Raw genomic sequence first — 14966 nt, 5'->3', positions numbered from 1 at the left:
AACTTGGGGGAAGCATGGGACCACTGAAGTATACTGTGCCCAGTTCTTCATATTAACTGAGAAAATGAATATCAGCACAATTGTTTCCCCTGCAGAAAATATAAAGTAACGTTTCTTTTCTCCAAATTCAATGAGCTTTTACTTTAGTCAAATATAATATTAGGTATTAAAAGGGGACAGCATTTTTGGTATTTTAGAGGCATGAGATTAAGCAATCATGTTTAAACAGACAAATTGTGAACTACTACTCTTACAGTCCTCGGGTAGTTCACACTCCTTCTCGTTCCGCTAATGAGCCTCTGTCTGGTGGATTATGTCTCACAGCAGAATCAACTCAAAGTCTACTTTGAATTTTACTGAAAGTCTGATTCCAGGAAACCTAAACCAATCTCTCATGGGAGGTGAGTGATTCTTCAAACAACTGATAGCTGCTGCACAGCAGTCATGGAGGACAGAGGTTTTGGATTGCCTGACAGTGGAACTAGCTGTGCAGCAGGAGATGCAGAGTCCTGAGCTGTAGCTGCTCTCAGAATTACTCTGGGTTAGCTACTGTGAGGGCTCTCGCTCCAGGCAGACTACAGGAAAGCCTCTCATTCCTGAAGTACCATGCTAATGGTTTCAAAGGACCCCTTTTGTGTTGGTCGGAAATGAACGAAGATGCATTTTTCCTTGTTCACCTTTTCAGGGGAAATTAGATTGTTTGCTCCTTTTTGTGATGTCCCTGTATTTTTCTAGTGGTCTACAATGCTGAATGGTGGGTGCAAGAGATAGCACAAAGGGGAGTGCAGAGGCTGTTTGACAAAGAAAGGAGTGGAGACTGAATCATATCCTCTGACAGCCCAGAAGTTCTAAAATGAGTGAGCTGTGACTTGAAAGACAGATGCTGAGAGCTGGGCAGAGGCTGTTCCTGGCCAATCTGCCCATACAGAAGGAGACTGGGAAGGGGTGTGGTGTCATCTGTGGCAGCAATGGCATGAGTAGAACCATCTCTCAGAGGTTCTCCAGACTTTTGGGGCACAGCCTGGACTCACTAAACTGGAATGAGTTTAGGAGAAGGCAGAGTAATAAGTTTTATCCACATTTTAATTTCACACTAAACCTGAAGGAGCAAACTACAGAGAAGACAGTAGTGGGGGTGCCAATCACAAAATTCTCCTTCCTTGGTATTTTGGGCTCCAAAATGAAAAGGCTGCATTTATAAAAAATTAAACCCAGCAATTTTCATGAGACATAAATGTGACATTATTTTTGGCAGAGGCAGAACCTCTCACATTGTATTATTTCATAGAGTAAAACAAATATGTTTGATGCAACCAGATCAGCTCTTATGCTGAAATGATGAAAAAGCTATTTTAGATGAGAGGGATTATATTTAATCCCAGAAAGAACCCAGAAAACTGTTCTCTAAATGCTGTCCCCATTAAATAAACTCCAAGCAGCTAAATCAAAATTTTAACAAAGTTTCCTCTTCTCTTTAAAGCTAGAAAACACAGCATTATAAACTCCTAAACAGCAAATGAAAGAAAAAAACTTTAGAGTCTTAACAAACAGTTTCCCATGTCTGTTCACTATTCAGATCGGCAATGAAAACATTGTCTTTTGACATGCTTCATCTCAGAAATTAGACTACACATAAAAGCTGGTGAAAATTTAATATTTTTCCTCATTGGCAATTTGATATGCTGGAGAAATAAACTAGGTTCAGAAAAATCAGTACTTTAAAAGTGATGAATCAGTAGTTAATAAAAAGTTAGTTTTTTAATATGTTTCATTTTAAGGATATCAAAACAATTAGATTTTTAATCAGTTTTTTAATATTTTAAATACTTCAATGATTTTAAGGACATTATAATACTATAAGGAAATTAAAGGAAATCTTGAAATGAAATCTTTTTAAAAAACAGAAAAAATTTCTTTCCATTCAGATTTAAAAATAAGTGTGATGGAATTGAATTTTATTTTCATTTTTTTTTTCATTTTACCCATATTTTTCCATTACAAATTGACAATAGATACCATTGGAACAATTGATAGAAAAAAAACAGAACAATTCTCACCAGTGTTGTAGTGTTTTGTGCAATAACCAAGTTCTTTATCTTCTTTCAAAATAAACTGTGGCAAGGTTAAGCCTTCTGCAACTTGCACAGGTCCATCACTTAGCCACTCAAATATCAGATCATTCATAGTGTAGCCAACTGCAGTAAAAGAATCAGACTTTATTAGATGGCAACTGACCAGAAAAGAGCAAGGGCTCCTATGTCTGAGAAGCATGTCTTTTATTGCAATACATTTTATCTCAGTTACATTTTCAAATTGTTCAACTAACAACAGCATGATTCCTCTTAGTTGCTAGAACTTGGTTGCTATAATTACACCATTTCTCTATTAAAAGCAATAAGTAAACACTGTCATGTTCTGAAGTCCTGCCCTGGTTTGTCACCAAAAACTAATTTTGCTGCCCCAAAGCCAGTCTAAGATTCTCTGGGCACAAAGGCAGGTGGAAGCCCACAGTTCATAGCCAAACAGCTAAACTTTTTCTCCCCTAAATAAAAAAAAAAAATATTTTTTACTGGGGTGGACTGGTACCTACTAAATATTGGGAACAATCGCTGGCACCTGCCAGAGTGTGAGCCACACCTGGGTTTGCCTGATTGTTACCTGGGCGGGCTGAGGCAGTGCTGTGGTGTGTGCTGGCAGCAGCAGAGCACTGAGGATGTCTTCTGGTTGCCCAGTCCATGCCTTGCCTGTGTTTAGCACACCAGCTTAGGCATCACTAAAAGGACCTCTGCTTCATAGGGTATTTCACTTCGATTTTCCAAAAGTGAGCCTAGCTCAATCAGACATAGCAAATCCCTGGCTATGTAATAACTGTTCTCACTTTCCTGAGATTTAGTGATTTCTCCCACACAGCATCACTGAATTTACCCCTGGAAGTGATGCAAGTCTGATGGGTAAGGTGGTGTGACCCAGGAGGGAAAAAGATAAGCGAGTAGGAACAGCACAGAAACAGGCAACCCTCACATTATAGTGATAAACATAATTCCCTTACAAAACAGGAATACTGAGTCTCACCACACAAATGTGATAATGTAAATACAATCTAATCACTGAATGTTAGGGTAAAAACCTGTTGTTTGATAGATTAAACAATTGGGCACTCACAGCTCTCTAGCTGCATTGTGCATGTCTGTACATCCATAGGAAAATTCTTCAAGTCCATGGGACAGGACAAGGTTAAAGTAAGCCTAAAATTAGAGGGAGAAAGAGAATATGTTAGACATCTACAGGTTTCATTTAAAGCCCCATACTTAGAATTCAAAAGATCAAGACCAAATCTTAACACCTCAAAGGCTGGGCTCATCTCCCCTTTGAGCTTTTAAGCATGTGGGAGCTGAGGAGACAAAATGTGTGAGCAAGGAGGGCACTCGCAGCCTGCCCTGGCTGAGCAGAGCAGAGGCAGAGAAAACAACATCAGGTTAGTAATGCATGCTCTCCACTAATGCACCAGTAAATGTTTTATGTACAATACTGAACCAAATAATCCAAAAGCTGAAATGCCTGGTCATGGGACACATGTTTTTAAGTTTTGTTTTGGAAAAGCAAAAAAAAAAAAATGGAAACAACAACCATGGGGGTTTTCTAACAGAGTGCTTTTGTTCTGTTGGAAAAATGAGTTCCATTTCCAAGTCTTCATTCTTACTGCTTAGCCACTAAAATAAGGAAAAAAACATTATACAGTAAAAGAATTCCATTAAAGGAGTACAGATAGAAGAAAGTAAGCCTAAAGGAACACAATCATACAAAATATATTTCTCTTTTAATTTTTCAGTTGTTATTGTCCCAGATAAAGCATAACTTTATTTAAATGGGAATACTTGTAATGTTTCTTTCTTTCTTCTTTTTTTTTTTTAGTAGATTTAACCTTTTAACATTTTTGTTTGTTTATTTTTGCTGGGTTTTTTGTTTGTTTGTTTGTTGGGTTTTTGGTGGTGGTGGTTTGGTTGGATTTCTTTGTGTGTATGAGAAGAAACCATTTTTAGCTAACCAAGATATTGGGATGGCCTAATTACAAACAATTAGCTTTGGATTAGGATTTTGTTTTAAATAATATTTTAAAAGTACATTTTTATTTCTGATTACATTCAGCACAAAATAAAACCCCACTCTGAAACAAAGAATGCAAAAAAACCCCAAACCCTCTATGCCCATTTATTATGAAGGGCAGTAACAAGACTGTCTGATTTGAAGAGACGCTGAAAGAATAACACAGTATAATGACAATAATTTTTTAGTTTTCAGTGAACCCACAGGTCAGCTGTTTAGAAGTATAACCTTGAAACTATGTTGTCCCTCAAACATATGTGATCTCTACAGAGAAATACTTGACTAAATTCTGTCTCCCATGATGATTCTGTGGTTTTTACCACCTACAACTGATTCAAAGTCTTTCAATCTATTTCTTCCCCATGTGAAATTTTGGGGACCACCTGGCTGGAACTTCTAGCCGTAAAATCACTGTGACAAAAAGATGATATTTAGGTAACTGAGATCAAAAAATCTCACCCAGGTCTAAGATCTCATTTAACATCACTGCTGTTGCCTACATGTGGGCTACTTAGAAAAAGTCACACTATTTTCATCTTGACACAGTCTTCAGCAAACAAGATGATAGCATCAGGAAATTAGAGGTCACATTTATGTGGCAGTACCCTTCTCAACATCACCATAGGAAGTAAACTCACATTTTAGCTTTGGGACCAAAGCAGAAATATTAAAAAAATAAAATTGTCATCTAGAAAAGAAAGTTTCTCTAGTAGGCATGTAAGTGTCATTGAAAATCTGTCCTTCCCTGATTTTAATATTTTAAGTCCTTGCAAATGTTATAGTCTCATTTTTGCTAGGTAATTTCCTGCATTAAAGATTGAGCTAATTAAGTTGCTAATCCCCAGCATTAACAAAACATTGCCTCTGCCTCTTCCCTGAAATTCTGCTATATCAAACGCCCTTCTTTTCAGTCATCTTCTAAATATGGCTTAGATGTTTTAAGTTCTTTTCAAACATGCCTATATGCAAATGCAGCCTTTGTAAACATGCCATTTGTTTGCATTCATTGAAGTAGGCATGGGCTATTCACCCCTTGGATTTTACTGACTGTCAGGTGTGGACTGCACACTGACTTTGTTCACTTTCTCCTTCATCCCTTTCTACACCCCCAAAATTCAAGTAATCTGGGTTTGACTACATACGTGGTCAGGAAAGTCCTTTACTATTTTAATATCAAATTTATAAGAAAGCAGATACACCCAGTTGAAGATTTCAAGATTCACAAGGAAAAAATAATCTATCTCCATTGATATAAGCTAGATATATAAGTTGTTTTTTTTTTTCCTGGGAGGTGAGATGAGAAAATTATGTAGTCTCATTTTGTAGGTCCACACAAAGCTTAATGTCCTACTTTCTCTTCCTAATCATTGTTGTCTTTCAAAAAGACTTATTCTCTTATCACCCTGAAAATGAAAAATAATTTCTATTCATTGTGTTGATGAACCTAGATCAAGACATCGTGCTCTTATAGTTTTACCTTTACCAACAGGTAAACAGGTTGTCCACCTCAGCACAGTGGCCATTCAGAATTAACATCTTTGCCTCTAATCCCTTTTAACAGCAGTAATGCAAGTGTTGAAACAAGTGGCTAGAGCCTCATATCATCCACAGATTCACTGATTTTCAAGAAGATTACTATATACTAAATGTTCAGCAGCTGGAATTTGAAATAGATCCACTGAAGTCCATGGTAGTGGGTTAATTTATACCAGCTGACTCTTTTCAGTAAAACTAAGAGCCTGCAAATGTTTCCGAACCCTGGTGCCATGTCACTACTTTAACATCTATGTTAATAAAAACAAAGGGTCATAAATGGAAAGTGTTAGGTAGCTATAGCTACCCACATTGGTGATAATAAGTGTCACTGACAAAATAGTTCAGCAAAATGAATGTCTCACACTTGGCAAATTTAAGAAGGGGCCCTGGAGGTTTGGAGCAAAGAGCAAATTTAATGGGGAATTACACTGATGAATACTTTAATCGTTAATAAAACAGAACAAACTGCTACAGAACAATTATTTTATTTTCCAGGCATCCTGCCACCAAGGCAGTTGAGATGCATAAACAACAGATTGGTGGTGGAGAACCATAAAACACTGATGGGAAGTGCTTTATGAACCATCTGTAAAACTGAAGGGAGAAGAAGCTGACCAGGGACTTGATTTTGCCTTCCATTATCTGAGCAGCCCCCACCCCATGCCAGGCAGCCCCAAGTGGCACAGCTGGCTCACAGAAAGCTCCGGGGCTGAGCACGTTGTGTTTTCCAGCTCAGCAGGGAGGGCTCATGAGGGAGCAGCAGCAGCAACTCATGTCTCCAGTGCCTCAGCACACCAGGCAAAGTGCCAGGGACAGCAAACTGCCTCAGAGAAGAGGCAAAGCTGCTCTCTTCTTTCCCTCCCTGCTCCCTCACCCAACCCACAGCCAAGGAAGAATCAAACCCTGGAATAATGCAAATAAGAATATGAACAGGACAAAATATAGAATCAGAGCCAGAAAACAAAGAATGAACAATTTGCTGCCACTGTGACAAAAATAATAACTAACTAAATAAATAATGTCACTGAACAGTACTGTAGCACAGACAGGGCTACAATCCAAGTACTCCAGGGCAGCATTCTCTGCATTATGTTTTGGACCCTCTTCCTGAGGATTCCCTCACACACCAAGCAGCTCCTTCTGAGCAGTATCTGCTGATACCTTAAAAGCCTTCAAAATGCAGCAGGCACTGCTGGGATTTCTTCACTCAGCATTTCATTCAAACTCCCCTCTTTCATCCCCTGGTTTCACTATAAAGTGCTGAGATATCACTAAGACTTGGGCTGTGGGCCTGTCCCCTCTGCCCAGCCCCACTCAAAATTTGTAATTTCTGGTCAACTCAGGGGCCCACTTAGAGCATCACTCAGAGGTCTGCATCCCCCAATTTCTGCAGGCAGGAAGGCAAGGTCCTCCAGGCTGTGGCCTCTGTCACAGAAGTCAGAATAAGGCATCTCATGGGAAAAATTAAATAGCCTGACTGCTTAATCAGAAACCCTTTCACACCTGAACACATTTTGCAATGTCAGTGTTTTCTCCTGGTGTGAGCAGCCATGGCCCCAGATGGGCCAGCAGCAGAGCTCAGCACAGGCACAGCTGCTGCATCCAGCCATCATCCTCTGAGGAAAAGGCGGTGGAGGGGTCACACACACATACAGCCAAGGGGGCTCACATGTATTTATGTGCAGTGCAACCAGGTCCTGGGCTCAGAACTGGAGCTGAGATACTGTGTTTCCTGACCACCCTTCGATCATTCCTGCCTTTATCCTGTTCTGTCTCCAGCCTGGAGACATTTTCCTCACACCCTCCTGTGCCTGCCCATCTACCCTACATTCCTGCCAGGGACACCTACACGACACAGAGCCCAGACATTTTCTGTTGCCACGTGGTCTGTCCTCACACCCTTTCCTCCTCCTTCTCCTGTTTACCAACTCCTGTCAAATGCCACACCCACCTGCTTTCAGGGTATTGTCTTGAGGCCACTCTGCCTTTGACAACTAACCCCCAAAGCAGCACCATCAGTAGAGGGTAAGGATCTTGAGTTTAAAAAAAAAAAAAAAAATCAATTGAAATAAAATGTTTGTAAATAGATTATTCCAATCTCGTTCTTTCACTTGAGGGTTTTGAATGCTGGGGCTCTTGACCATCACACAACTTCTCTGATAATCTCCCAATGCAACAAAAACACTTCAGAGTATTACTCAGACAGACTGCTTGTGAGTGGTCTGCAGCACAAATCTGAAGTAATGAACTGCTAGTATTGGGTTGAACACTTAGGGAATTCTGTTCACACATTATATAATCCCGGAAATTTTTTTTAATAAATTTAAGAGAATATATAATTTTAACTGAGATTTGACATATTGCCTTGTCTGCAGCAACCACTAAACTGTATTCTGACCCACTCCTTTCCAAGGAGCAATCACTCCTTAGCCTGATGTCTTGCAAGACACCCAAAATTTCCCTTGATCTCAGTGACATCTCCTCCCAGAGGAGGACACTGGCTCCACAAGAGAAGGGCCCTGGGGATTGTAATACATGGTAGATCATGACAGGGGAGAGTACTCTTTTCATCGGTTACTCTGCAAGAAAAGTTGATTATGAGTGGGCTACAGAACAACAGCCTCCTCACAGAGATTTTTCTGATGATAAATAACTGGTATCAGTTCTGTTTCGTAGAGAAATACTGTTGGGAATTTAAAAAGTCCTGTAGATAAGGGTACAGATCCCTTCCGTCTGCAAAAAACCCCATGATTATCTCCTCACTAGCATGAAAAGCAGCAAATGCCTCAGCATGAGTAGGCATCATGTTAAAAATAACGTTTTGTTTCTATTCTTATCCCTTCATTCTTTCACACTACGCCCATCTGCACCTCATCTGCTGCTGGGACAAGAGATTTCACAATCTAGGAATTTATGCTGCAAATACCAGAACATAAATAGCACATGCATGATCACTGGTAGCATTGGCTATGTGCCATTTTTATCAAGAGACTAATACCTGTGCAAACCCTTCAGTGCTGGATTTAGTGAGACAAGTGGGATTTCTTTTTTCCAGCATTGTTAAATCTAAAGGTGCTATTGTAAATTGCAAGGTTTCTGCTGTTTTTTCTTAAAGCTCCAAGCTGACAATAAAGTTAAAGATATTTTAGTGGTACATTTTTTCTTTGAAAGTTTAAATTCCTGATCCTTCTAGCTGCTGAAATAACATTAAAATATCACCTAAGCACAAGCAGACAAAGTTCCCTATTAAACTGGCAGGGGAGATGAAGTTGCACAGCAACCATGACAGCATTGCATGACACAGGAGCAAATGCCATTTAGGCTAGTGACACTGAAACAGGGAAGAGAATCTAAAATCTCTATATATTCCTCCCAGCCCCCTCTCTTGGGTGCCTGAAAAAAGGGCACACACACTAATCACTTATCAAAAGAAAAAAAATAATCCCAGTGGCATTCTTTTTTAAATGTCTTTTCATTTTGTAGTCCATCTCATTATTTTTTCAGGGACCTGACTCATCATTTTGAATGTCAATTCTGGTAATTTTCACTGTCTACAGTCTTGTCCTGTTAAATGGAACAGTCAAACTGACTGGTTTTTTTTCCATATTTCTGGGGAGTCCTGGAATTCCTCTCTAATATTTGTCACGTTCTGCAGCTTCACTTTTGCCAGGTGGGAATGGGCTGAAGTCAAGCTTAGAGGAGACGTGGAACCCTCTCTGCTATGGCAAAATGTGAGTTTTAGGCTGGAGTTCGACATACTGCTGTTTCTGAGCATGTTCTCACTCCCTCCAGTGCTTTGCTTTGCTTCATGTACTGCTTAACAACACAGGAGCTGGCACAGAGCAGAGTGGTGGATTTCTCATTTCAGGCATCCCACTTCTCATTGTAATGCAATCACTGTCTGCAGATACACAATGCCAGCACATGAGCTGCCAGCAAATGATTTTCCAATTATTGCTCAAAAAAATCTATGAAATTTGATTCAAGTGTGATTGTATGTAACAATTAAATTCTGTAAGCACCTCTTCCCTTTACATGAGGAACAGTATTTCACCTTTTTTTTTTTCTGTGTCAATTTCTATCTTAGTTTTCCTGCAGTGTGTGCTTGGTATGGTGTTGCTTTCCTCTTGGCGTGATGACATCTCTGTTCTAAGCCATATATTTCAATCCAATTGGCAAAAGAACATTGGATTTATCCCTGGGACCATGTTCTAGGAAAACAGGGGGTTTTGTACCATTTAGGAAGGGTTTCTTCACCTACATCATTTTACACCTAACCCTTAACTGCTCAGTGCGAATGGTTAAATGATGTGATTGATCACCAGCAGGACAGGCATTGCCAATAGCCATAAGGAGGATGGTACACACTCGTAAGTATTGGCTGTGCAACCATCCCATTGGAGCAGATATTCAAAAGTAGCCACCTGCCAGTATTTTTGATCCTGCCAGCCAAGATCAACTTCATGTGTACAAATTGGTCTCCAGAAGCATTTCTCACTTTTTTACTTAGAACAAAGTCTTCCTTTTTAATTGAGACACAGGATTATAGGACTGTAGGAGTGACATTTCATACCATCAAATCTGATCACCTGTTTTCACCCAGAATCACATCCTCTCAACCATTCCAAAAATGATCATTTCATGAAAGTTCATTTCATGGTATCTAGTGTGTGTGTGTCCCCATTTCTGTTGGAATATTGTTGCAGGAATTCAAGGTGTATATGGCTGTAAATTTGTAACTTCCTCTGTGAGCTTACTTATGGCCAGTTCAGAGCCATTTGTTCTCCTGGCAGCGTTGTCCTTTGGTCTAAACAGCTCCCCTCTTGTGTTTGTATTTCCCCCCAGTGCTCTCTGCCTCATCTGGGGATGTGTGTGGCATTAGAGGAAGCAGTGAGGCAGTACACACTCAGATATAATGCCCATATCCCTGCTTTGCTTTAAATGCCTTATGAAGTGAAAAGCAACTAATTTTGTGTCATTAAAATGTGCATTATTCTTTTCTCAAGAAGTATAATCAATGGGGTTTTCACAATAGCTATGTTAGTTGCATAACAAAGTACCCACATCACACTTTATTATTTATTTAGTAGATTTTTTCGTTGTTGTTATTCAAAGCAAGTACTTTAGATACAACAGGAAAGTAAGGGTATTGGAAACCTGGGACTAGATCCTCAGACTGAATTTGTAGATTGGGAGGCAATGAGAAAGAAGGGAATGGGTGATTCAGTTAAGAGAGTATTTGGAGACAACCCCAAAGGATGAGAAGAATCTGAGTTCATTTATTTAAAGGGTCCCAAAAAGAAGGGCCTGGAGTGGGGCTGGAAGGAGAGGCAGGAGTGAGGGCAAAAAGGAAAGAAAAAGGAAGGGTGAAAAACAGAGAGCTAATGATAATCCAAGGACATTGGGTCAGCTGTAATGAGAATGGCTGCTTTTCCCACAAAAGACTGCAATTTTTTAGCTTCTGAAGCCATTGTTATTATTGTAATCATGCTTATGGCAAGACAAATTTGTCAGATTCACTGGATTCACATAGCATACAGCCACAATTTGGGAAGTGTTTGTGTCCCAGTAACATCATGCAGCATAATAAAATTTAGTGATTGTAGCTTTATAAGGCCTCAGCCCACAGTACATATTAGCTGTCAAACACCAAAATGTTTTAGATGTTCTCTATTTCAGTTAGCATTTCCATTGACTATTCGTCAATGTTTTGGTTTGGTTTAAATGCAGGAAATTTACTTTGAGGTATATGAAGACATTTTATGCTTTTGGAAAGTCAGAGCATTTAGAATGGGGTAGTGTACAGCTCTGCTAATGCAAGAATGAAATAATTTTCAATGAAAATGTCCCTGTGATTATCAACATTCACTTCCAAGAGAAAATCAGAAAAACACCTTGTCAATACCAGTGTTTTTCTGATAGACCCTGAGGTAATAGATATATTTGTGTGAGGTGGGAGTTTAATAAGCAAACAGACATGTCAATCCTGAACAACGTCTCCATGACCACACCTCTGTCAATCTGTCACATGAAAAGACAATGCTGCTAGTAAAATTCAAATCCTTCTAAGTCCCAACACTGGATTGTAAAATAAAATTGAAGTCATTAAAGCACAGAATGCACACAGAGCTGTAGAACATAAAATTTTCTATCACTCTACTAGGCTAGACTGTGCTGGGATATGGATGTTTTACACATAACGGGTATTAATGGATTCTTATTATCATTTAGCTGATAAAGTCTGTACCCCAAAGTTGTTTTAGAAAACCTACACCTGACTTCACTGTAGCATGGTAACATATTCTGTAATAGCCATTGAAAAAATCCAAGACTGTATCTTATTTTAAAAATATATATTTCAGCAGGATAGTGAACTTTTTGCCGTGAGCAGTCTGTTGCAGAGGGTCCAGCAGTGCTACCTATGTATTTCCTTAATCTGCTTTTCTTTCCCATAAAGCAAAGAACACGAGTACAGAGGAGACTACAAAACACAGACATTTCTCTCAGAAAAACTGGATTATAAAAGTGCTATGGATTACTTCTGATCTATGTGATGGACATGGCAGTTATAACTCCTGATCTAACACCAAGTGGTGTGTGGGGTCGTGGGGGTGCAGGAGGGGATTGGGTTGGCTCAGTGCTCTGGCCACACTAGGAAGAGCTGATTTTGGAAACTCCTGAGTAAGGCAGCTGCCGTGGGAGGCAGCGTTGCAAATAGATGTACTGTTTTCACAGATACTTCTCTTGGCTTGCGTAAGCAGGTGAGGGCTTTGGGATATACCAGCTCCCCCTGTCAGCTGCTTGTTGTGGAATGGAGGGCTGGTAACCATTCCCAGAACAGCTCCACAAGCAGAGCAATCCAACAGCTTGAGACTTCTTTGTTTCCTAGTGCCCTACAGCACAGAAGTGCTTTCTAGCAGACACTCTGCCCTCAGCCATAGTAACATTTACAATTAAAACTAGGTCGATAGTTGAAACCACAAGGAACTAATTGTCTACATAACCAACAGTTCTGGCACTGGGAAGAAAAAGAAAGACAGAAAAATAGATATTTTGAAAGACTTGAGGAAATTCTTCCTAGGTAATTAATTGCTCTTTGTACAGGAATAGCAAAAATCGGGGAAGAAATGTAATTCGTGAATTTGCACAGATCTCCTCCCTTGAATTCCAAGTGTCTCTCTTGTCAAATTATGCAACACATTCTAAAATCTTCACATATTTAAAAAATACGTAGTAATCTGCTTTGTAACTATTTCTGTCTAAATACACTGGCACTACAATTCAGAGCAAAGCTCAACTGAGAGTGTTTCCTGGAGCACCAAGTGGAAAAAAAAAAAAAATAGTTACAATGCTTTTACCTTCCTGACCAATATATTCTAGATTCAGTCTGTGGATCAATATTATGGTTGAATTATATCACGTTCTAAATCAATCTCATATGGCTAAGATGCACTGAAAATATTAAAAAGAGAAGGAGGCAATTAATGCAGAAAAAAAGCCACAAACCTTAAATAAAACCACTTTCTATCACTTTGCTAAAATAAGCTTTTAGGCAGATGCTAATACTGTGAGCTGGCTGGCAGCCTGAAATGAGTTTGTGGGAATCAGGTAGCACAAATGGGTGGCTCGGAGAGAATATCAAGCCTTCTGTGAGGTTATTTAGCATTTCCCTGATGTCCCAGGTGTCTTCGGAGGGCCAGAGAAGACACAATCCTTGTCCCTGGAACATAAAGCCCATGCAGTGGGGTGTGCAGTGCAAAATGCAGGTGTCATACAGAATGTGAGTGCCTGGAACAGGATTCTTGGTACCATCACACAGTGCTGCAACACTTTCCAAGTGCAGAACCTCCTCCAAAATCCAATTCATGCAGAAATCAGTCAAGGATTGGGAGCAGATGAGTCACAAGTATCTAGGGGGTGACATTGTGTAGGTTATGATTTGAACTCTTATTCTTTTTTCAACATACATTATAAACACAGTTACAAACATTTCTCGTTGACTGCTCTCTACAGAGTGCTTTAAAATAAAAGTTACAGCTATTTAACAGGTTTTGAATTGTTATATTTGAGTGGAACTGAGATTGATCTTGACTAAAGTGAACTTGCTTGCTGAATATAACTTTGCTGTAGTTGCAGACTTCTCAAAATACATGTGCCTCTAAGAGCTGTTGCTACATCTCCAGTGACAATGGCATATATTTGCAGTATTAAGTAGTTCTGGGTTCCCTCCACAAGGCTCTGGCTTTCCCTACAGCACCCAGAGGTGCAGACCCATTATCCAGCCATAGAGCCTGAGGCTGTATACAGCATGCCATCTGAGATCAAAAAAGGTATCAAGGCATCTGAGCATGCAAACATATAAAAATGGGGTTGGATCCCTAAAGTGGGTGGTGGGTACATGAACCATCAACAACTTTTTATTTTCCGTAACAACTCCCAGGAAATTAAATATAGTTGTAGGAATCTGCAAGCATGAGCATCATGATTATTATAAGGCAAACTCTGATCTACTTTATGCCTCTTCTGTGCTGAGTTAGGCTTGTTTTTTTGACCAGCTATACAGAAGAAGGATGAAGAGCCTCATGCTTACTACAGGGTGAAACAATTCTCTCAGCCAAGCACTGCAGTGGAGGTGATACACAGCCCAGGCTCTCACTCACCCTTTCGTGATTTTTCTGAGTGCCTATATCCCACACCAAATGTCTAATTTTGGTAAAATATGGACCATGAACTGTTGTCCCAGGTAACTTCCCAAGTTCTATTCAGAAAGGGCAGGCTTGGCCTCTGAGAGCATTTAACAGCGTAAGCAAGTTCAGCCTCCTGCATGGTGTTTTTTCATGTTTTTGGTGCCGTATGTAGGGAAGAGGGACACCACTGCCATATAATACACACCTTGCTTCTTGGGCATTAATTACCAGGAGCACTTCTAAACTCACTTTATGCAAAGAACAATTTGTATTTATGCAAGATTAATTTGATCTTGATTTTGTTAAATTTGGAAATACGACAAGACAGCCTACCTGCTACATCCCAGAGGCGTTTGTGAAGTGATTTAAACACTTAAAGCTCACAAAATGCTAAATGTTAAATATCTCAATGACAGGCAAAGTGCTATTGGTGCAGTAATGAACATTCACAATGTTCTGAAACCAATCACTAAAATATTCTTGTTTGTTTCTGCATAGCACAGCTACAAGCAGCTGACATCTAATTGAAGAATCTAGCCCAGTATCTAGAGAGTAAAGACAAGTATTTCTAATTGCTCCTGATTTCAAGTTTCCATACTCCAGAAAGTTTTCTTCAGTGTAAAGTGTTAAAAAATTATA

The 14966-nt window shown here is 39.6% G+C and overlaps 1 protein-coding gene across 4 annotated transcripts in view; it reads right to left on the bottom strand.

Annotated features, from left to right (window-relative positions):
- Nucleotides 1-14966, bottom strand: part of GLRA2 (glycine receptor alpha 2) — a 129212-nt gene that overhangs the window by 73526 nt on the left and 40720 nt on the right. For all 4 annotated transcript variants that reach the window (XM_066176852.1, XM_066176851.1, XM_066176850.1 and 1 more), the window contains exons 5-6: nucleotides 3163-3245; nucleotides 2058-2195 (exon numbers count right to left, since the gene is read on the bottom strand). In XM_066176852.1, coding sequence (XP_066032949.1) covers nucleotides 2058-2195; nucleotides 3163-3245 — 221 coding nt within the window. The remainder of the gene's footprint in view (nucleotides 1-2057; nucleotides 2196-3162; nucleotides 3246-14966) is intronic.

Source organism: Chamaea fasciata, unplaced genomic scaffold (assembly GCF_029207755.1).
Source record: "Chamaea fasciata isolate MVZ Bird 193981 ecotype frontalis unplaced genomic scaffold, bChaFas1.0.hap1 SCAF_2, whole genome shotgun sequence".
NCBI classification, from domain to species: domain Eukaryota; kingdom Metazoa; phylum Chordata; class Aves; order Passeriformes; family Sylviidae; genus Chamaea; species Chamaea fasciata.
This window is presented reverse-complemented; position numbering and strand designations above follow the sequence as displayed.